This window comes from Triturus cristatus, chromosome 7 (genome assembly GCF_964204655.1).
Source record: "Triturus cristatus chromosome 7, aTriCri1.1, whole genome shotgun sequence".
NCBI lineage: Eukaryota > Metazoa > Chordata > Amphibia > Caudata > Salamandridae > Triturus > Triturus cristatus.
The window spans coordinates 856226200-856249918 of NC_140590.1; the positions used below are offsets into that span (position 1 = coordinate 856226200).

Genomic DNA, 23719 nt, shown 5'->3' on the forward strand with positions numbered 1-23719 from the left:
GTTATCAAGTCTGTTAGTTTTGTTGCTCTCTTCCTTCTTTGTGCCTTGCTTCATTCTTTGTGCCTCGCTTTATTCTCTTTCCCTCGCTTCATTCTCTGTGCTTCTTTTCCTGATGTCTTCTGCAGTGTTCCTGGCTCGGTAACGCAGTGATCTATCAACCACAGTGCAGGCAGTTGACACCTCTCTCCACTCCTTTAGCTGCTTCAGTAACTTAAATGCTTTTCTCCCTACAAGAGCACTAATATTAACTCTACCCTTTCACTTCCGGGGGGATCAAACATTTAAATGTTCTTGCATTTTTTTTTTAAAGCAGCAATAATTATCCACTACGATGTGCAGCTGCATATTAGCCATGTCATTTACAATCCCATAACCATTGTTTTTTATCCCGAACTTCAATGGGATCTAGACACCAGCATTAAGTAATTATGAAGGTATGCACATTTTCACAGAGAGAAATCTTTATTTTTGTAGCTATTGAAGATGTGCCTTCATTCTGCTGTAAAAATGGTGGCAATTGGCTGTGTGATGCACGAAAGTTCTTGAAGGGTGTTTCTTTCTGTACTACTCCCTGAGTTTACGAGGAGTTTATGCTCTAGACAGTGCTCAGCTGTGGGGTTTGCATTAAGTAGGAAGCCGCATGAATTTGAATTGATTCTACCCTGAGGGTCACATCTCCGCCTGCCAGCATGTTTTTGATGTACCTACTGTGACATGCATGTTTCTTCGTTAATTGTGGCATGATCGATGCATGGTAACAGCACATATGACTTTTCTAATTTGTGCATTTTTTTAATGGAAAAGCAGTTTAAAAAGTGCTATTATTCTGACACTTTTTGTAACCTTTATGTTAAAATAAATAGTATCTGAATGCTTTATTTTAAAATGGAGGACAAATTGCCCAGTTTTATTTCTTGGGCTGAATTATTGCAAGGATGTTCTCTGTATATCTAGTAAGTTGTTCCCTTTGTGTATTGGAATCTGATAAAGACTTCTAGTCGCAAACTTCACACCTTAGAATTATCCACAGGCATCAGACTGGATCTGGAAATCTTTCGTGATCATTACCCTTGAGCGCTGATTGGTGACATCATTTGGCTCCTCTTGGTGGCAGCATCCGCACCAAAAGGGACGTGTGCGGTGCTTATATAGGTAACACCCCAGCCAGCAAGTCCAGTAGGAAACTTGTTTCAAGCCCTGCAGCGCCTATCACCGACAGATGTTGGTGGCGGACCCGCATCTTGTTTGCCTCTAGTGCCTTGCGTCACCACGATGCGATGGCCTGCGTTGGCTGCCGCACCATGCACCCCAAGGCTTTGAGGGAGCAGTCCCTTAAGCTCCTTGTTGCTCAGCCTGCGATGCCACAATGCCCTCGATCCCTGTTGAAAGGAAGGTCCTGGGATCGGTTGCGAAGCCATCGATCTTTGTTGCAATCGAAGTCATCCGGGTGTTTGGGTAAGTCCTACAAGAAGAAAAAGAGAAGTCAAAGAGTTCTTCGGCTTCATCCAGTCTGTCGAAGTCATCGAAAAGATAAGGGAGCGTCATCATTCAAGGCCTGGCTCTGCGGTAGAGCCTGGGCTGGCTCCACGCCTTTCTCAGTTTTCAGGAGCCGGAGTGATCCCAGCCCTGCTCCGCAAATTTTATGAGGTCATGCACCTCATCTTTTGGCAGCCCATCTCTGCTAGTGCGTCTTCAGGCCCATAGGTTCGAGAGCGGCCTCTGAGTTCCCTGCCGGCAGGTCCGCTCCCGACTCCATTTGGGCCCCTTGGTTCCACGGATGAATCCGGACCAGTGCCAGTCATACCACCTCGACCTTCCCTGATTCCGGTCCCTATGTTGATGCTCTACTGGCTCCTTCCCACTGTGCCGTCCCAATTATCATGCCCGAGACGGAGCTGGAGGGGCATTGCCCGATTCCGGCTCTGACTAGAGCCTTGCCCTCCAGGTAGGAGCCTAAGTAATATTCCAACAAGTTAGTATTTGGGGAAGATTCAGGGGGTCCACTAGACCCTGAGGGATACCAGCCTAGAGACCCCAAAATGGACTGTTGTGAGGAATTGGTGGTTGGCAGTAGACTGGACATCTCCCCAGATACTAGCATAGTCTCTCCTCCTTCCTTGGCTACGGATGAGGGAGCTTCTTTTGCAGTGGTGGTGAGCAGGGTAGCTGAGGTCCTGAAACTTAGCCTGCCCTCGAGGGCAATCAAGATTAATGTCTTGACAGAGGTGTTTCAGCAGAGAGTGCCCCCCTTTCAGAAACGCTACTCCATTTAATTTAGCCCTTACAGGCCTCGCAAAATCTTCTCACCCACCTGCTATGGTTAGTCACATTTTATCAGTGCGAACTATTTTTAGGGTGTTCTTTGTTCTCACGGTGAATGTAAAGATGCCTTTAAATTTTGTTTGTATCTTGACACGTTTGCTCCAAGTTCAGAGACCGAGATCAAAAGTCAATTTACGTCTTCATTCAGTTAACTTTGGAGTCAGAGTAAGAGAAGATGATGACTTTGTACAGTGAAAAGCCTGGAATTTCTGCTGTACAAAGAGTGTGAAATAAAAGGCAGTAGGATGTCATTATGAAATGGAAGTGCTATTATAGTCCTAACGTTGTCGGCAGTAATGTAGAATATCCTAGTCTGAAATGTAGCCTTGGGACAACCCAGATCCTTCCTATATTGCCATTACTATACGAGTCTTTCATAGCTGAGGATTCTCTGAGAAGAACTTTCCATTTAAAAAACAGTTCTGCTGTGATGCTGTTTTTTTCTAGTGGATACTGTAATTTCCAGAAGATTTGCCCACCTACCTCTTACGAGGATGTGATTCAATAATAGTTTTGTTTTTTGGCTGCTTCCGTTATCGTTCCCGCTATAAAGCATGGAAATTGGGTTGCCCACTGACACATGTTGCTTCTTTATGCACTGACTGGAACGCTGGCAGATCTGCAGATGGCACTGCTCCAAACCATCTCTAAAGTTTAAGGATCCAAGTTGTGCATCAAAGAAGTTCAAAGGTGAGGAATCTGCTGGTAGCTCATCAGTCTTATTGGAACCAGACAATACATTCTCCATCAAGGAGGAAGTCTCCTAGACGTTGGCCTTAGCGGTGATTGAGCCCTCTAGCAGTCCCTGGTCCAGCTTCATGGTGCTGGTACCATAGGCTGCACACCTGGGCGCCAAACCAGAACTTTGGTTCTGCGTGGACTACAGTCGGAAACCCCCTAATTTCTAACAACAAGAAACCAAATGCTTGGTGCACTCCTGTTCTTGACATCTAAATCATGCACAAAGACAAAGTTTCTCCAAAAGAATGGCACCCTTATTGATTCAAACTGCTACATTTGACAATGACATGATAACACTTAGAGTACAATTATGTCAAAAATATCTAGGTGCATCAGATCCATGGCCAGCGAAAGAGCTGAGCTAATTAGTGCAGTGTGGGTGAACTGCTAAGAAATAAATACAACTTCTGCCTGGAGATACTTCAAGATGAGAAATCTGAAGGAAGGAGAATCCATTAAAAATATGTTATGCTCACCACAGCCTCCAAGCCTCTGTAGTTTGGCTTCCAACCATCACGTGCACCCAGTGGGAGACAGCAGGATATGCCGTCACCTGCACCACTGTAAGTCGATAACATCCGGACACTGTGTTGTCCAGATTATCCGAAGGGGCTTCTCCCTTCCCTTTGTGACTACCCCTCCAACCATGCCAACCACTTGCACAGGCTGACAGAGGATCATCTTTTGGTGCTCTTCCAGGAAGTGGCTGTTCTCTTGGCCAAGGGAGCCATAGAGAGGGTGTCGGCAACAGAAATAAGTTGTGGTTGCTATTCCCGCTACTTTTTGGTGAAGAATGAAGGCCTTCGTCCTATCCTAGTCCTGCGACCTCTGTTTCTTCCTGAAAAAGGAGAAATTCTAAATGCTTTCGCTTGCTCAGGTCCTGTCTCACCTGGAACTGGGAGACAAGATGGTAGCGTTGGACTTGCAGGATGAATTCTTCCACATTCCCGTTCTGCCTGCCTGCCCACAGACGTTGCCTGCGGTTCATGGTAAGTCATGAGCACTTTCTGTTCTCTGTGCTTCCTTTTGGCCTTACCAGCGCCCCTCAAGTATTCACCAAGGTGATGGCGGTGGTTGCAGCTCATCTGCTGAGATCAGGTGTGTCAGTCTTCTCCTATCTCAGCGACTGACTGTTGAAGACATGCTCGTCCCAGGAAGTCATCTCCCACCCCCAGACTATGGAAGACCTGCATTTGCTGGGGTTCACTATAAACATGTCAAAGTAACACCAGATCCCTTCTCAAACGCTTCCTTTCACCGAAGCTGTTCTGGACAGGGTTCAGTTTCGCGCTTGTCCCACCCGAAGGTTGAGTCCAGGATATTCACGATGTGATATCGATGGTCCAGCCTCTATTCTGAATTTCTGTGAGACTGACTCTGGGGCTGCTGGGCCGTATGGCCTCCTGCATCGTGCTTGTGACATACGCCCGCTGGCATATACGGGCTCTGCAGTGGGACCTGAAGTTCCAGTGGGTGCAGCATCAGGGCAATCTCTACAACATGGTTCATATTGCGAAGGACACTGCAAGGTCTCTTTCAGCAGTGGGGAGAGCTTTTGTTAGATCTGTTCACCATCACCAAGAACGAGCAATGTTACCAGTTTTGTGCTTTAGATTTTCATAGGCATTTCTTGCTCTGGGACGCTTTTTCATCTCGAGTGGAGCTCACGCCTCCTGTACACATTTCTGCCCATACCACTGCTGCCCAGAGTTCTCATGAAGATCAGGAACAACTGGACCCAAGTCATCCTTGTGGCTGCTGACTGGCCTCGGAGAGTTTGGTATCCCGAGCTGTTGAGCATGGCTGTCAGTCCTCCGATCAGGCTGCCCATTTGGTAGGATCTTCTGTCACAGCTACAGGGAAGGGTTCCCTACCCCCAACTTGTCAACCGTCTGCCTTCATGCATGGAGATTGAGTGGCGGCAGTTGACAGTTTTCGACCTTCCTCCTGAAGTCTGTGATGTTATCTTGGCCGCTCGGCATCCCTCCACAAAGACGGTAAACACTGCCTTTGGAATACATTTGTGACATGGTGTGCTGAGAAACCGAATTATCCCTAACCTGCTCCCTTTTCCCAGATTTTATTTGTTTATCCTTACTCTGGCCCAGCAGGGTTCTGCATTGGGCACTTTGAAGAGTTATTGATCTGTCATCTCCGCTTTTCTGCAGCTGCCAGGTCAGCCTTCTCTCTTCAAGTCCCCTATTGTAAATAGGTTTGTTAAATGTCTGCAGCACGTTTCCCCTAGCTCCCTTTGTTGTGCCTCAGTGGGACCTTAACTTGGTTCTTACTTTATTAATGTGCACTCACTTTGAGCCACTTCATTCTTGTCCTCTTAGGTTCCTCACCATCAAGACAGCATTTCGGGTGGCAATTACGTCTGTCCACAGGGTCAGTGATGTACAGGCACTGTTCTCTCAGCCTCCCCACATCTCGGTTTTCCCCGACAAATTGGTCATTCGGACTCGAAGCATCCTTCTTGCCGAAGGTAGTCACCTCATTCGACGTAGTCCAGTCCATCACGTTGCTTACCTTTTACGCTCCACCTCATCCGTCTAAGGAAGGGAAGCATCTCCCCTGGCTGGGCCTTGACTGCACAAAACGATTCGGTGGTCCTGCACATCAGCCAGGCAGTAACATGGTCATCTCTGCACACGTTTACTAATGACTACTGCCTGGAGAGACAGGTCCGTAGAGACGGGCACTTTGGCCTTTCGGTCCGGCAGGACCTTTTGGTGTGAAATTGGTTCGCAGACCCACCTCCATGAAAGTAGTGCTTGGGTATCTCTTCTAAGATAAGGAATTTGCGGCTAGAAGTATCTATCAGATGAACAAGTTAGTTACCATCAATAACGCCTTATTTAGTAGAGACTCTTTCTAGCCGCAGATTCCTTACTGACCCACCCTTCCTCCCCGATCTGTGAATAGATTTCCAGAGACAGGGCTGTTTCCCTTTCAGGGCACTAGTTTTACTCACCACTAGTAAGTGTTCTTTGTGGCTCAGCACACCTGGCGTGGAATGTCGTGAAAAATAACTTACCTAAGTGCACTGGGGTGATGCCTATATAGGCACCGCACACGTCACTTCCAATGTGCACGATGCTGACAACAGCACGCAGAGCCGAAGGAATCCACCTACTGGCTTGCAGGGGGACCACTCAGAAAAATTTCCGGATCCAGACTGACACCTGGGGTTAATTGTAAGGTAAGGAATCTGGGACTAGATAGAGTCTCTACCAGATAAGGTGTCACCAAAGGTAAGTAACTTGTTCATTACTGACAAACAGTTTTTTGTGGGCTACTTTATTGGAAAGAAAAGCAAGGCAGTGAGAAAGCAAACAATTGTTAGATGTATTAAAGTGTGCTATGGCATGTATACAGCTAACTGATTGGGCCTAAGAACTCATTGAGATAGGGGTATTGAAGCTTGATACGTGTTCTGTAAAAGTTGACTAGAAGGTTAGAAAAAGTCATGTATTTACGGCTATTATGCAAACATCTATTTTCAAGGAAACAAAAATCAAATCTGTTTTCCAAAGGCACAAATTGAGTGATTCAAATGATACTGTGATGTACATACATTCTATCAATTCTGTAAAGAAAAGGTCTTCTACTGACAATTTAGAATACTATCTGCAGATTTCTTGTAGCAACATGTTAAGCAGAGACCGTAAGTATTTGTAAAGTTGTTTGATTCACCAGGTCATCGAAGATGATCTATGGTGATTGTATGCTATGAAAGGTTGTTTACCAATGAAAAACGTTTGCTAGCTTGTTATGTTCTGCTGTAATAATAAGCTAAGTTATGTTATCCAATGTCAAGCACATCTTGTTTTGAAAGTATTAAAATAGTGTGCCACCTAAAGGGGAGGGGGGAGACAGCAATGTCCTTCTTTTACAGTGGCTTTGCTGGCAAAATAGGGATACATTATGTAGGAGATTACAGATATGCCAAAAACCTGACCGACTGAACAACATGGGCTCAAGTCAGCAGAGGTATTCAATAGCTTCAAAATGTATTTGACATTTGTTTATTTTTGTCTTACAGCTAACAAAAAAGCAGGTTGTGCTTTCACCTCTATATTAGCCTCGGAGCTTACCAAGGATCCTACAGTGTCCAATACTGCAGCAAAAAAGGCAAAGATGACCGAAGTAGAGACATTAATGGAAACAGATGGTGGAGCACATGAAGATAATATAGATATGCTCACTCGTTCAAGTTAAGTATTCGGGCTGTGAGCTGAATCGAAGAATCAAAACATCACACACCCTCAGTGTTAGAAAAGGTCAACAAACACTGGCTTACCAGGGAATCCAAGCCAAAGGCTCTTTCTCCATTTTCTCTGTGGAGGATAAGGAGATTGAAGTTTCATTGTATTTTGCAGGTCTAACCTATATTGGTGTTGGCGTTCATTGTCCCCAATCTTCAGATCATTTACACTCTTCTTAAGCAAGAGCATGCACTGCAAAATGAGTGGATCTACATTATAAGCCTGGTGGTAAAAGTTGGAAAAAGAAAGTGACCTTAGATCATCTTCCCAAAGCCAAGTCAGTATCAAAAGGATTCCTGGGACCCATCTCTTAGCAAGTTGGACAAGACGTGGAAATAAAACAATTGAGGAATTATTGTCCTAAAGAGACTTATCCTTTTTGGGTTAGTTAAGTTTTAACTTACCAAAGCAGGAGACATGAGACATTGCCTTAAACAATATTTATATTAGTAGCACCATCATACATTTTGTTTTGGAAGAATTTAATCTTAAGAGTAATTGCCGTTTAGAGACCCTTTACTATTCTTGATGTTCGTCCAGAGCAATGGAGGTTTGTGTCCAGTAGAAGTGTCTGGCAGAGGAAACACTTTAGATCCTTAAAACTGTGATATGTTCCTGTAACTGCTGACGTTTCAGGAGAACATAGTGGATACTGTCAGTTTGCACAGTGAATTCTCCTAAAGCATAATTCGTTACTTCACCAACTTATTCAAGATATTTGAGACAACAGGAAACTAACTGGCCTGGCTCTGCTGTTGGACCTCATTTCTTCTGAAATGACCAGAACAGTATAACCCTGTTCACCATAAGTAGGACATGAAATCCTTCAACATCAGAGCTAAGTGATATAGTTACAGCCTTTTGACGCATTCTGTATATTTTTTACAGCAATACATAATCATATGTATTATTTTTGTTGTCACGAGGTTTCATAAAAATATGTATCAATTGTCGTCAGAGCAGAATCTCCAGTAGCATTCGATATGGAAACTGTCTGTTGCAGATACACCTCAAATATGTCTGGAAGATAACTTGATAATCGGAGATCAGATCTATGTGTGTCTGTACACAGCTTTAAGCTTGATCGTGCTTGCATTTACACACATCTCATTTGGTATTGTGATATGGCATACATTACTTTTGTGACAGGAGTGCTTCCCGTTGCAAGTTGTCCCACAAATAATGACACAATTTTTTACACCATTTGCTGGCAGAACTGCGTTTTATTTCACCTTCAGAAATAAAACATAAACCAAAAATCAAATGTTTTTTTTGTTTCAGAAGTAAGTCTTAAATGTAGGGCAAAAATCTTTGTAGTTGCATTGGTGTTTTCATGCAGACTGTCGACAAGATTCAGTGTTAGATACGAGATTGAACTGTTTGTCCCACAAACGTCTTTCAGCATTATTTTCACTTAACAAATTTCAATATCTGTAAACAACAGCAACAAATATTGAATTTCTTCTTGATTGTGTTAGTTTAGTACAGTTGTTGGATTCTGCGGTTCTTTTTAAGCTTTCTTAAAAGTGGTTAGAAGAAGATCTACGAAAAGGTAAATAAGTCAGATATGGTCCCAATTGTTTTTGTTTAGTAATAGCTGGCAGAATAGGTCAAAGAGTTTGTTTTTATTATGTGTAGTTGACACTCAGATTATCTGAATTGCATAATTGATAAATGTAATTTGTGATTTAATATTAATCAGTAGTGATTAATATTAGTCAATAGTGTAGCTGTAAGATGCACAGTGTGTCGAAATGCATTTACATTCACCAGTTTTGCACAAATTGTACGGTGTTTGTAATAAGTTGAGCATGTATCTTTATTGTATTTTAAAATACTTTTGTTTCTTGCTCATTAAGTTTTAAAAGGCAGTGTTCATGGCAGAAAAAACTGCCAATTTGTCAGATAAATATTGAAAGAAGAGTAAACAGATGACCACAAATCAGCCTGTCATTTATTCCGGGCGCTATTGTTTGAAGCGTGGAACACAATATTGAGACTGCCACCATTACTCCATCCTCATTGGCCTCTCAGGGCCTGGATTATGGGTCCCAAAATGATGCCCAAAATGATGCCATTTTAATTGCCTGTTCCATGTTGTCTAAAAATAGTATGGAGATTCGGCACAATCAGATGTTAAATTTAGTCTTATTGTAAATCAAATGATGACATTCAAATACCTTGGCTCGCTTGGAATACTTGTTTTCACCCATCTTTGTTGTAAATCAATTGTATGTAGTCGATTCCTTTTTTGTGTAAGAGATTGTTTTTAAAGCAAAAACAAGTTTTGAATGTAACGTTTCTCTAAAGCATTGCATTTTTCAGAGTTCTCACCAGCAGTGCGATCATTCTTATCGAGCTCAGCATATAATTTCATCACGATTTTGTATGGTGTACCATAATCGATGTCCAGGGATTTTTTTCCTTTGCCTATCAGCGCAGGCTGTGAAAATGAGAATCACACACAACTCCTGATTGAAAAAGGTGGATTCTGTTTCACGCTTAGAATTACGACTTCGAAAACCTCAAAGGAGGTGGTGTGCCTTGGCCATAAGAGCATTTGTTGGGCCATTTGATTGATTTATGAATGTTTGCTGTTGCCAATTGTTGTAGAACCCACAATATATGTTAATTTAGCTATTTCTGGGTAGAAAAACTGCTTTTTAGGAGACAGAAGTTTTGGACGTTTTTAGACTCTAAACTAATTGTTGGGCTTGCACTTGCTTTTGCTCAGTTCCAGATGTGGCCTTTTTAAAAAAAAAAAAATGTATCTTGTAAATCTGAAATGTTTGAATGTTTCTTTGTTAATTTTATGAATTCATAAAATTATTTCTGGAGTTCCATCATCAGCATAGTCCATATTGCATCATTATTGAAGCACACTGCTACTCCCAGAGACTGTACTAGAATACAATATGTGTCTGTAGATAACCTCCCTTACTCATGTGGGTAGATTAGATTAAAAGATGATTCTACAGCTCTGCGTTAGATAAACAACTGGATGCTGCCCAATCCAAAGATATTTGCTTTTAGTAAGAATTTGTCCAAATGCGATCCCTTCGCTGGTCACTCATAACAAACTGAAACTTCTCTTCCCTACACATAAGTGCAAGCAGGAAACAGCCCATTCAACTATATTTATTCAGTGCCTTTTGGGTGTTTTGCTTGCATATGGACTGGGCCCGAAAGAGCAGACTTTTGGATACCTGGGTATCCTGAACTACCTAACAACATACTATAATATTTTGTGACGAGAGCCTAGCAGAAAAAAATGTTTAATTTATTTCCTTAATTCCCTGTGTGAACGTCTGTTGAGTCAAATATTTTGCTGTTTTTTAGCCAACATGGTGCACTGGTCAATGAAACTCACCAGTGTGTACTGAAATGTGCAATAAGCCTAGGCACGGAGTGTATCAAAACCAGGCAGACCTGTGTGCAGGAATCTTTGTGTTTGTCAAGAGGCAAGGGGTGTTGTAAACTCTGCACAAAACACTGTGGGGAAAAAAGTGGTGTTTGTGTGTATGTAAATGTATGTATGCAGACACACACTGGAATACTACACATCTTGCATTGAAAGCCTTCTACTGTGTCTGGTTTCTGATTTAGAAAAATATGATGGTCGAACAGAACTTATATTTTTTTAGCAGACCATACTGTAGGTCATTTTGTAAATTATTGGGGAATAGCTGGTTTTGTGTTTGTGCATTTCGAAATGGGTGATGCTTCTCAACTGAACTACAGCTTGAGCAGAGCACCGATATAGTTTGTGTGAGAAGGAGCATGTTTAATTTGAAATCCAGTATTGTGCTTCTTTGTGTACACAACACAGATTCTAATAAATAATGGACAGCTCCTTATGATTAATATATTTATTTTTGGAATTGGAAAAAGTGATTGTGTCATCGGACCAAATATGAATGTGGTTTGTCTGTTTCATATCAGTGTGCCTTATTTAGTCAAGGTACTTGTATAGAATGGGTTCCATAAATCAGCTCCTTTTCCTCTTGCCTCCAACATTCCATGTTCTAAGTCCTTAAATATACATGCTGAGATATGTCAATGCACTGCCCTGCTACAGAACATCTTGGTGTCTAATGTATGCACTCTTCAAATTGTTGCTCCAATGTTTAGTTCACAGAGATAGTAACAGTTCCAAGGCTCCCAGAGTGCTTGCAACCTTTCATCTTTAATGGCACTATTATTGAGTTTTTCAACACCTTCTGTAACTTACTTACCAGTAGTAAAACATAGTATCACTGTTGTACCTACTTTTACAACTAATTGACAGAATGTGTGCAAGCTGTTGTTGGTAATTTATGGGTTTTTGTTAACTTGCAGTAGATCCCGTTTCATTGTTATTTTTTTTTATTTGACAGTCTTGTCTTATTTATAGATATTGTTAGCTTTTTTTTTATCCGCCTTTATCTGTTTACATTAGTTGAGCAGGTACACAGAATATGTATGTGGGGTTAAAGACAGATCACCATTTGTACATAATACTCTCTGAGTTTGATCAGTACACAAAAAGAAACACCAGACGCATAATATGTTGCCAAGTAGTATGTTTACTTCTTTAATGTGAGTTGTAAAGTAGTCTGACAAAATCCCTTGTTTCCGAAACAGTTACAATATAGCCAGAGTGGGAGGATGTCGGATATTGGATTCCTCTGTTAAAATTAAATGCAAATCTCAGGAGATTTCAGTTTGCAAGATGTTGTAGCTCAAGGAGCATGCTCATTCTATTGGATGCAAATCCATATCTTAGCAGGTGCCAGGCCTTAATCATTTTTATGATTGATGTTAGTTAAAAAAATAAATCTGTTCCGGCGGATGTGCATCAAATTCAATATTTTCTCCCATTTCCCAAATAGTTGCTGGTGTTACTATGCTAGGAGAACATTTGTTACAATGTCAATGAAATTAGCACCACAAGTGTAAAATATATTGCATTGTGTCGATACTTTGTAGCAATCATGAGAACTGGGACATGTTCACATTTGCAAGGATTCTGAAAAGCAGACGTTCTTGTATTTGACATCACAATTAGTGTAAGAGGAGTAAGACAAACGTCTGTCATTGTTAATGCAGAAAGCATTTTTGGAGATTTTTTCCAGGTTCTTATTTATGTAAATTTTTAGTGTAACACACAAAACATGCAAATTGCAGTTTTAATTAATAGCATTATGGGGCTAAAGGCGGTGAATCAGCCAGGACAGGAAAGTCTAAGCTCCGTAGTGATGTAAACCCAATGTAGAGTTAACAGGTTTACAGTTATTATCTTCATGGTTTTCTACATGTGATGTCGCCTGCACTAGTCTTGACAGTCTTCTCGTATTGAGTTATAGCCACAGCTTACACTCATGAACACTGAGGGTCAAATTCTGAGGTCACATGATAATATTTTGAGGCTTTATACCTGCCAATGTCTTCTACAAATTTTAGCTCCAAAACGATAGCTGTGCGGCAAGCATATTCACATTGAGGGCATGTTTATGAAGACATTATGATCAAATTAGGACGCCTTCACTGGAACTTTAATGTGCCTGTCCAAACAACCATTTCACTCTGGCTTAATTAATTACTGTTGCGCTCATGTTAAGTATTGCCTGAAGACCCAAGTGGCACACACATGGAATTGCATTTCTCCATTTTTCCCAGAAGGGATTAAACACTCGCGGGAGGAAAATGTAACCAGAAAATGAATGCCATTTTGACCAAAATGTTTTTGTAGATTCTCGAAAAATCATTGTCCTGACTTCTGGGTGCCATCTCCCACAATGCTTTCCTTGAAACCCTATAAACCAAAGTTTCCACATTAGCGGGATCCATTGAAACTAGTTTTTATAATATACATTTCTTATACTTGATTTAAACAGAACAAGATGTATTTTTCATGATGTTTATTTTCCTGGGAAAATATCATATCAGATTTTGGTTTGAATTGTCAATAAAAATATTTTATTCTGATCTTGACTTTTATTTTGATTTTGTTTTGTATCAGATTCATGGTGGATTAAACTCTGCTTATCTTAAAAAATTAGACAGCCTAAAGTCGACTCCTATTCCAAGGGTGTTACTGATGGAGGTCTCGGTAGAATACAGTGAATATGAGTAGAAAAATGCTTAATGCTTTTACTTTATTTGAGTTCCTTTATAGATTGTACTTAAATGCAAATTAAATAACCAGACATTCCTATGGTGTTAATCTTACCAAATGATAATCTTATGTTCGAGGCATATGAGCTGCAGATTGTACACTTAGCATAGGTCGCCATCTGGTGTTGGGCCCGGATGTTTGCAGTTTGTTTTTCTTCTTGGACAGTGTTTGGAAGTCACGAGTTTGGTGACTCCTCCTTCGGTCCGTACTGCGCATGGGCTTCGGCTCCATCCTCAGATTGTTTTTTTCCGCCATCGGGCTCGGATGTGATACTTCGTGCTCCGGCTTCGAACTTCTACGGTTCCAGCCTCGACGGAAAATCCTCGATTCTTCGAGTTCCTTCATCATCTTCATCTCTCGAAGCGGCACTTTTCTCCATCCCGTACATCGACACCGGCCTTCGGGCCCTCCGCGACTCCGGTCCCGGCCGATGGAAAGGACTCCGTTCAAAAAGTGCCCAAAATGTGGGTCTAAATTTCCCCACACCGACCTCCATCAGGTGTGTAACCTTTGCCTCTCTCCGGAACACGAGGCTAGAGACTGCCCCGCCTGCAAGTCTTTTCGATCGAAGAAGACCATCCGAGATCGAAGAGCTCGACGCACCATGGCGCACTCATCCTCGGCAGCTCCACCGGACATCTTCGGAGACGACGCCGAAGCTTCGGGGCAAACACACACCGAGCAGGAGGAAGACGTCGTCAGCGCTTCCGAGGCCGACGACTCCGACGTGGAGGACGTTACACCAGCGCAGCGGGCCGTGAGTACTATGCCCCCTCCCACCCCCGCGCCGAAAACCAAAGAGACTCAGGTTACTCCCTCGCCTGCCGGCCTGGGCAAAACCAAAACCAAAACTTCGATCACCCCACCTTCGGGCCCGGTGTCGAAGCACCCAAAGTCTCATGGCAGCTCGGGATCGAGCCAGCCGACACCCGGTGCCGAAAAACAGCATCCGGCACCGAAGACTGCAAAATCCAGCTCGACTCCGAAACCACCGGTGCCGAAGCCTGGACACTCGGTGCCGACCAAACACAAACACAAATCTGTCGGCACCGACGCTCCGGCGCCGAAACATCATTCGACGCCGAAACACCCGGAGACCTCAAAAAAGCATGGCGCACACAGACCATCGAAACCCCCGGTTCCGAAATCACCGGTGCCGACAGACGACTCGACACCGTTGGCTCTGTTTACACCAGACCCTTTACAAAAGACTTTGTCCAAAGATCCAAAGACTGGGCTTTTGACTTTAACTACCAAGAAAAGACGCCTTGATGCTCCGGCTCCTCCTCCTCCACCCAAAAGGAAGGACTCTGCTACTTCTCCCCTCAGAGTGCCCTCCCCACCACCGCCTCCCCTACCCACTCCACCTCCTCCACCGCCTCCACCTCACAGGTCTCCGCCACCTTTACCTCACTACGATCCGGCCCCATCCCCAGATCCGGATGATGGGGACCCGGACAATTACCCGGCGGATGCCCCAATGGATCCCACTCCACCAGGGACCCCAGATCCATGGGAGGATTACAATAACCCTGATATACCCAATGTACCTCAGGACGACCTATACCCATCAAGGCCGTCTCCTCCAGAGGACTCCTTAGGGTTTCATCATTTAGTGCAGAGAGCAGCACACTACCATGGGGTGGACATGCACAGTGAACCAGTAGAAGAAGACTTCCTACTGGATACATTTGATATACAAAACAAATCTACTTCCATTTTACCCATGCTTAAGGGTGTCACCAAGCACGCTACAGAGGTGTTCAAAGACCCTGTCAGAGCCAGAGTACTGAACCCTAGAATAGAGAAGAAGTACAAGGCGGCACCCACAGACCCTGCTTACATCAAGGGCCCTGCTCCCCTAGATTCCCTAGTTGTCTCCACAGCTAGAAAGCGGGCTAACTCCCAATCCTCAGGAGATGCCCCACCGCCAGACAAAGAATCTAAACTTCTGGACGCGTCTGGTAAACGCACCGCCTCCCAAGCTGCAAACATGTGGCGCATTGCAAACACACAAGCACTGCTTGCGCGATATGATAGAGCACACTATGACGAACTAGAGGCTCTTATGCAGCACCTTCCAGAAAAATACAAGCACAAGGCTCATGACCTCATACAGGAGGGTAAACTAATCACAAACACCTCCATTAAGTGTGCCCTCGATGCAGCCGACACTGCTTCTAGGGCCATAAATACCAGTGTCCTGCTTCGTCGCCACGCCTGGCTCAGGATCTCAGGGTTCAAACCTGAAGTCCAGGCATCCATACTCAATCACCCCTTTGACCAGGAAACACTCTTTGGGCCAAAGGTAGACGAAGCGCTCGAAAAGATGAAGAAAGACACAGACACAGCAAAGTCTATGGGGGCACTCCAAACACAAGCCTCCAGACGTTCCTTTCGACGCTCGTCCTTTCGTGGCACAGGTAGAGGCTCCTCCACCGATAACGCCTCTACCTCCTACAAGTCCCCTCCTCAAAATACCTTTTCAAAGGGCAATCAGAGAGGTGGTTACAGGGGTAACAACAATAAGGGCAGGGGCAAAACCAACAACACCCGTTCTGCCACCCCCCCCGCACAATGACTCCCCTCCGCTCCCCCCAGACCATTCCACTCCAGTCGGGGGCAGACTACAAAACTTTATCCACGTATGGGAGTCCATAACATCGGACAAATGGGTGACCCAAATCATTCGGTCAGGGTACTGTCTAGAGCTAACATCTACCCCACCCAATATCCCACCAAGGCACCGTCCAATGTCTCAAGAACATTCCACACTGCTCAAACAAGAGGTACTTTCACTCCTGCAAAAACATGCTATAGAGCAGGTCCCCGTCAACCAACGAAATCTAGGGGTCTACTCTCTATATTTCTTAATACCAAAGAGAGACGAGACCCTCAGACCCATTCTGAACCTCCGGCCTCTAAATGCCTACATACACTCAGACCATTTTCACATGGTCACTCTACAACAAGTCCTCCCACTCCTCTGCCAGGGAGACTTTCTCACAACTTTGTATCTGAAAGACGCATACTTTCACATTCCAATACACCCCTCTCACAGGAAATACCTCAGGTTCGTGGTGGACGGGCAACATTACCAATTCACGGTTCTCCCCTTCGGGGTCACCACCGCACCACGGGTGTTTACCAAATGCCTAGCAGTAGTAGCAGCACACCTCAGACGTCAACATATTCACGTCTTCCCTTACCTAGACGACTGGCTGATAAAAGCCGCGTCCTACGACCAATGTGTGCAGCATACAAACAGCACCATCCAACTGCTCCACCAGCTAGGCTTCACGGTGAACTACCAAAAGTCCCACCTCATACCATCTCACACAAAGCAATACCTCGGGGCCACTATAGACACCTCCAAGGGTATTGCCTATCCAAACTCAGCCAGAATCACAAGCATTCAAGCCTTACGCAAAACATTCCTTCCTCAGCACTCTCTTCCAGCAAGAGTGTTTATGAAGCTCACAGGAATGATGGCGTCTTGCATTTTCATAGTGCCCCATGCAAGACTCCACATGCGTCCACTTCAAGAGTGCCTAGCACAACAGTGGAACCAGGCCCAGGGTCAGCTGACGGATCTGGTGTTGGTGGACGGCCGCACACATCACTCTCTGCAGTGGTGGAACACCACAAACCTTTCCAAAGGGCGGCCGTTCCTGGACCCGGTTCCTCAAGTGACTCTAACAGCGGACGCATCGCTCTCCGGCTGGGGAGCGCACCTTCTACACCTCACCATGCAAGGTCTATGGACGCCACAGCAAAAATCGCTCCACATCAACCATCTGGAGCTCTTGGCGATCTTTCTAGCCCTAAAATCTTTCCAAAAACAGATTTCGGGCAAAGCAGTCCTCATTCGCACAGACAATATGACTGCAATGTATTATATCCAAAAACAGGGGGGGACACACTCTCCCCAGCTCTCCCGCTTAGCCCAGAGCATATGGAGATGGGCAATTCCTCAAAACATCTTTCTCCTGGCACAGCACGTTCCAGGCGTACAAAACACCATGGCAGATCTGCTCAGCAGACAAACGCAACAAATACACGAATGGGAACTGCATCCACAAGTTCTTCACCCATTCTTCCAACAGTGGGGGCATCCTCAGATAGACCTCTTCGCCACCCACGAAAACAAAAAATGCCCAAGCTTCGCCGCCAGATACCCACACCCATTGTCCAAGGGCAATGCGATATGGATGAACTGGTCAGGCAGATTTGCATACGCCTTTCCACCTCTCCCACTAATTCCATTAGTGGTCAGGAAGCTACAACAGCACTCCCTCACACTCATTCTGGTAGCTCCGACGTGGGCCAGGCAGCCGTGGTACACCACGCTACTACAACTGTCAGTGGTACCACATCAAAAACTGCATCTATCCCCATGCCTCCTAACCCAGAACCATGGAGAAATCAGGCACCCGGACCCAGCTCAGCTCAACCTGGCGATCTGGCTCCTGAAATCCTAGAATTCGGATACCTTAACCTTCCCCCTGATTGTATGAACATCATCATGGAAGCCAGACGTCCTACCACTAGAGCATGCTATGCCGCAAAGTGGAAAAGATTTGTAATTTACTGCCGTAACAATACAATCAACCCTCTAGATGCATCCATACAGCACATCATATGCTATCTGCTCCATCTTCACAGGTGTAACCTGGCATATTCATCCATACGCCTACACCTAGCAGCGATCGCTGCTTATCTACAAAACAGGCAGCATTTATCACTCTTCAGAGTGCCCGCTATTAAAGCCTTCATGGAAGGCCTTAAACGAGTAATTCCTCCCAGGGCACCACCTTCCCCTGTATGGAATCTAAATTTAGTTCTTACACGACTAATGGGTCCGCCCTTCGAACCAATGCACAAATGTAAGCTACAGTTTCTCACCTGGAAAACAGCTTTCCTTGTAGCTATCACTTCCCTTAGAAGGGTTGGTGAAATACAAGCGTTCACCATACAGGAACCCTACATACAAATGCATCACAGCAAGGTCATACTTCGCACAAATCCGAAGTTTCTGCCCAAAGTCATTTCCCCCTTCCACCACAATCAATCAGTGGAATTACCTGTCTTCTTCTCGCAACCCCAATCTGTTGCAGAAAGGGCCTTACACACACTTGATGTAAAAAGGGCGTTACTATACTACATACAAAGAACGCAACCCTTCAGGAAGACTAAACAATTGTTCGTTTCCTTCTCTCCACCACATAAAGGCAACCCCATTTCAAAATCAGGGATAGCTAGGTGGATTGTAAAATGCATACAAATTTGCTATCATGCTATCAAAAGGCAAAGAGAACATTATCTGTTCCCCCTAAAGCCCACTCTACAAGAAAGTTAGGGGCTTCTATGGCTTTTCTAGGGAATATACCCTTACATGACATCTGCAAGGCAGCCACATGGTCTACACCGCACACCTTCACAAAACACTACTGTGTAGATGTGCATTCCAAGCAGCAAGCTAGGGTGGGCCAGGCTGTACTAAAGACACTTTTTCAAACAGCTGCAACGGATACCGGTGGTCGCCGCTAAGGTTGGGTACTGCTATATAATCTATGCTAAGTGTACAATCTGCAGCTCATATGCCTCGAACGGAATATGCTACTTACCAGTATGCATCTGTTCTTGGCATGTAGAGCTGCAGAGTTGTACACGCCCACCCGCCTCCCCGGCTACCTGTATCCGTTCCAGTACATCTTATTTAGATACAACACATGGGTTTCTCAATGTTATTACTACGCTCCATCATTTCCCTGTTGGCGAAAAACAATCTGAGGATGGAGCCGAAGCCCATGCGCAGTACGGACCGAAGGAGGAGTCACCAAACTCGTGACTTCCAAACACTGTCCAAGAAGAAAAACAAACTGCAAACATCCGGGCCCAACACCAGATGGCGACCTATGCTAAGTGTACAACTCTGCAGCTCTACATGCCAAGAACAGATGCATACTGGTAAGTAGCATATTCCTTTCTAGTTTGCGTAGGGAAAATATACAAACTGTTTGCAAACAACTTCCACATATATTCAAATCCCTTTTCTCTGATGCTTATCTAGGACTTTCCCCCTGCATGGTTTATAAATTCACAAGCTTTAACAAAGTCCATGTCAATTTACGATTCCACTGATTTCTTTTTTTTAGCATTGTAATATAAAAACCTCATTCTGATATAGGCTTTTAACCTCGGATTCCTCACCTTTTGAATATTCCTCATGTCACACTTGATCGGGAAACATTTGAACAGTACCTCTGCCACGCCTGTAGGTTCCGCACAGATGCTGTTTCGCTCTGGAAATGACGTGCAGGGCCTATATAGGCAATACTTCTGCACGCTAACATCAGTTCTTTTTTTTTTTTTCTGCGCCACCAGACACTCATCCAGAGCTACTGGTCTTCTCTTTGAGACAGTTTTTCAAAAGAATAATTTCAGTGTGCAAGGGAAATGACACCAGCCAAGCTGACATAATTCTAACCCATTAAGGACTGTCGCAAACAAATGTCTGACAGATCCTCATCAGGGCTGCCTATGGTGCCTGGGGCTGAGCCACGTCTCTATGACCTGCAGTGTACTGTCCGTCCCAAAGACTATAAGAGTCAGAGAGGCGAAACTCTATTGCCAAGTACCAGAAGGCTCTGCGACAAGATCGGTCAAATTAAAAGAAATGGTCCTGGTCCAGAAGTTGCATGAGTTATTCATGAGATCTGTTGTAGTCGCACTCCAAGTCTTTCAGTAATTCTCAGAAAAAGCACAAAAGATCTAAGTGGGATTCTGCCCCTTCTCACCACTCACATATTTCTGATGAGGCGCAACTTCAAAGGGGGCAACCCTCACATCATGCCCTTTAAAGTCTCAGACACTAATTCTCATCTGTCTGGAAACAGATTATATAAAAAAGGGGGCTTTAACCTGGAGCTGTACATCGGCATGGAGAAGCTCTGCACGACTTCTGCATGTTGTGACCAGGGTTGGAGACTATGCTCTGCTATCCTCCCGACTGGGGGCATCACCCAGGAGAATCAAATCCACTCGACATTGAGCACCAGCCTCTACCTGCCTGCCGTGACCAGAGGACTCAGTGTGGAGGAGGAGAGAACCTGGAGGGAGCAAGGTCCAGTGGGGATCGTGTTGAGTGGATCCTCGAAGCCGAGTGAGAGATTCTTAGGCCGCGTTGAGGGCTGTTGCATTAATCGGGCCATTTGCCAGAGTGCTGATGTCACGAACCCTGTATGCGAGGTGGGTCCACGGTTATTGCCCTGATGCAGCGCTGAGGCATGAAGCGGCCCGTCACGCTTGCAGTGTTGTGACCAGAGGGTGCCAGGTGGGGGCTGGGGTGAAGGTAAGGACCGTTGCCCTGATGTAAAGCTGTGACAAGAAGTGGGACTTGAAGAGACTGCTTCCTTATGTGCGTTGTCTGCTAACAATGTATGCCACTGGGGTGCCATAGTGGTGGTAAGGGCCGTCACCATGGTGCAATGACCGGAAAGAGGGGACTGTCGCTCCTGTGCAGTGTTGTGACCCGAAGGGACCAACATCCAGAGTACACGGTTTGTGACCCCCGTATGTCCGGAGGAGGCTGTGCTGAAGATTAGGGCTGTCGCCCTTGAGCAGCATTTGCCAGAGCAGCGTAGTGGGCTCTAATCTGCATGAGTAGAGCTGTGATTCAATCACCCAAACGCAAAGCCTCGGAGAATTGCCACTGAACTTAGGAAGACTTACCGCATGATTGGAAGAGCATTGTGGACAGCTGCCAGTTCACCTGGATCATACACACTTCTGATCACTGCTAGGCCACTGACACACACTTAGGCCTTCTTGACCGCAACTCCAGAGAGAGGGGTAAGTCTGACAGCCTCTAGGAGAACTTGCTCTGACCAAAAGGTCTATGGCGCAGGGACAATTTAACTTTTAAGAAGCCATTGTGGAACTTCTAAGACTTGGACTTTCTAACAGGTCCTAACCTGTATGAATGGGAAATAATCACAGTCTTTAAACAGGGAATCGGGACAACTCCAGAATGTCTGCCTTATGAAGACCCTGTGTATTATTAATAATAGCAAATATCTTGCTGGGCATTCATTTATTGGGGTTGCTGGCATGCTTTGAGTTATGAGTGTCTGTACACCTTGCATCTATCTTACCTTCCCCACCACTCTAAGAAGCCTTGCACTGCTCAGCCCACGCTACTACTGAGAGTCCAGTGCTGAAGGGGTAGTATTTGGCCCAGATAATCAGGATCCATAGTAAGTTAGGCCCCAGGACATAAGGTGTAAAAGGGCCCACCACTATGCTTGGGCCCAGTAACTCCTCTTTACCCAGTGGCCCTCTGCAAAGGGTTCTGACCCCTGGACTCCTAGATACATAGAGACAATAATTTTTCATGTCTGGCTTCAAGACTTCCTAGATTGAGCATTCCTTTAGACCCACTGCTTGAAAGCTTTGGAATCTATTTGCAGATGCAGGTAGACGTATCTATCAACAAAACATCACTTGCCTTCAGTAAAAATATGTTCGAGGCATATGAGCTGTAGATCGTATACTTGTGCATGGATCGCCATCTGGTGTTGGGCTTAAATGTTTGCACTTTGTTTTTGTCTTGGAAGAAGTCTTTTGTAGTGACGAGGTAGGTGACTCCTCCTTAGGATGATAGTGCACATGAGCATCTACTCCATCTCCAGATTGTTTTTTTCCGCCATCGGGTTTTGATGTGATTTGCTGTGCTCCGGGTCGGTGCTGGTTTCGACCCCCCCTTCGACACGCAATCCCTCTACACTCGACGGTATTGTCTCGATCGCGTTTCCCTTTCGACGCGCATCTTTAAAAACAAACACCTCGATCTTCGACGCGGGCCGTTGGGCCTGTAAGCGCAGACCGCGACTGCATTCAATGGAAAGGACTCCTTTCAAAAAATGCCCCGGGTGCGGTGCTAATTTCCCACACATGGACTTGCATGAGGTTCGTAACCTCTGCCTCTCCCCGGAGCACGAAGACAAGAACTGCGAGGCCTGTTCATCTTTCAGGTCGAAGAAAACCATCCGTGATTGTCAGACTTGACGTCACGAAATGTCTCACGGAAACAGCTCGATTCCTGACCTCTTCGGAGCAGATCCCAATGTCCAGCCGGAGCAACAAGGTGATGAAGAAGACATCTCCGTCTTCGAGGCCGACGACTCTGACGTCGAGGAGACACTCACCCCAGCTCAGCTGTCCGTCAGTACCGAAACCCCTCTCCCAAAAAAACCTAAGGCTCTGGTAACGCCCTCCCCGTCGAGCTCGGGTCGACACCAGCAACATGTCTCTGCCGCCCCGCCCTCGGGCCCGAATATGAAACATAAAGATAAGACTTCCGGCTCGGGCTCGAGCCAACCCCCTTCCAGTGCTGAAAAGGCATCTTAGGCACTGAAGCACAAAACCAAAGATGTGCCATGCCCTTCTTCGTCGGCACCGAAGACAGCCTCGACGCCGAAGCCCTCCGCGTCGAAACATACCAAGACCAGCATTCGGAACCGAAAAAATCTTCGGAGCTGAAAGCGGCTTCGGAACCGAAAAAAATCGTCGGAGACCAAAACCCCACAGAAAGCCTCAGAAACTCGGTCCAAAGATTATTCTGATTCAAAATCTTCGGCACCGAAAAAATACACTTTACCCACACAACAGGTACCTGATTTTTCGGATCCAAAACTAAAGACTCTTTTTATCAACCCAGAGACTGGCAAATTCGTCGCCAAACCTCCAAAAAAAGAGGAAACTGGACACTTCAGAGGAGACTGGAATACCCTTGAAGCAAGAGGAGATGAGTACTAACACCTCCCCACCTCCTCCACCTCACTCCCCACAACATACTTTTTCACCTCAAACATCGGATACTGAGGATGATCATACTGACGGGAGGGAATATAGATCCACATGGGGATGATGACGCACATACCATCCCACATGACGTAGACCCTTGGGATGAATACAATACAGATCCCGACCCACACAATGACCCGGACCTCTATCCATCTAGGCCATCACCACCAGATGACAATATTGGGTTTGCCCAATTAATAAATAGGACTGCCCAATACCACGGGGTACAATTACATTCTGATCCCTAAGAGGAAGACTTTTCCCTTGAAACCTTTGCACCCTCACAAAAGTCCACACACACCCTGCCAATGTTAAAAGGCATGCTCAAACATGAAGTTTTTAAAGACCCTGTAAGAGCCAGGAT

At 45.1% G+C, this 23719-nt stretch overlaps 1 protein-coding gene across 1 annotated transcript in view; it reads left to right on the top strand.

The window, feature by feature from the left end:
* DIAPH1 (diaphanous related formin 1) overlaps positions 1 to 11188 on the top strand; it is an 867093-nt gene extending 855905 nt beyond the window's left edge. Inside the window, exon 28 of the mRNA XM_085617784.1 lies at positions 7109 to 11188. Coding sequence (XP_085473910.1) covers positions 7109 to 7284 — 176 coding nt within the window. The 3' untranslated portion in view covers positions 7285 to 11188. The remainder of the gene's footprint in view (positions 1 to 7108) is intronic.
* The last annotated feature ends 12531 nt before the right edge of the window (positions 11189 to 23719 follow it).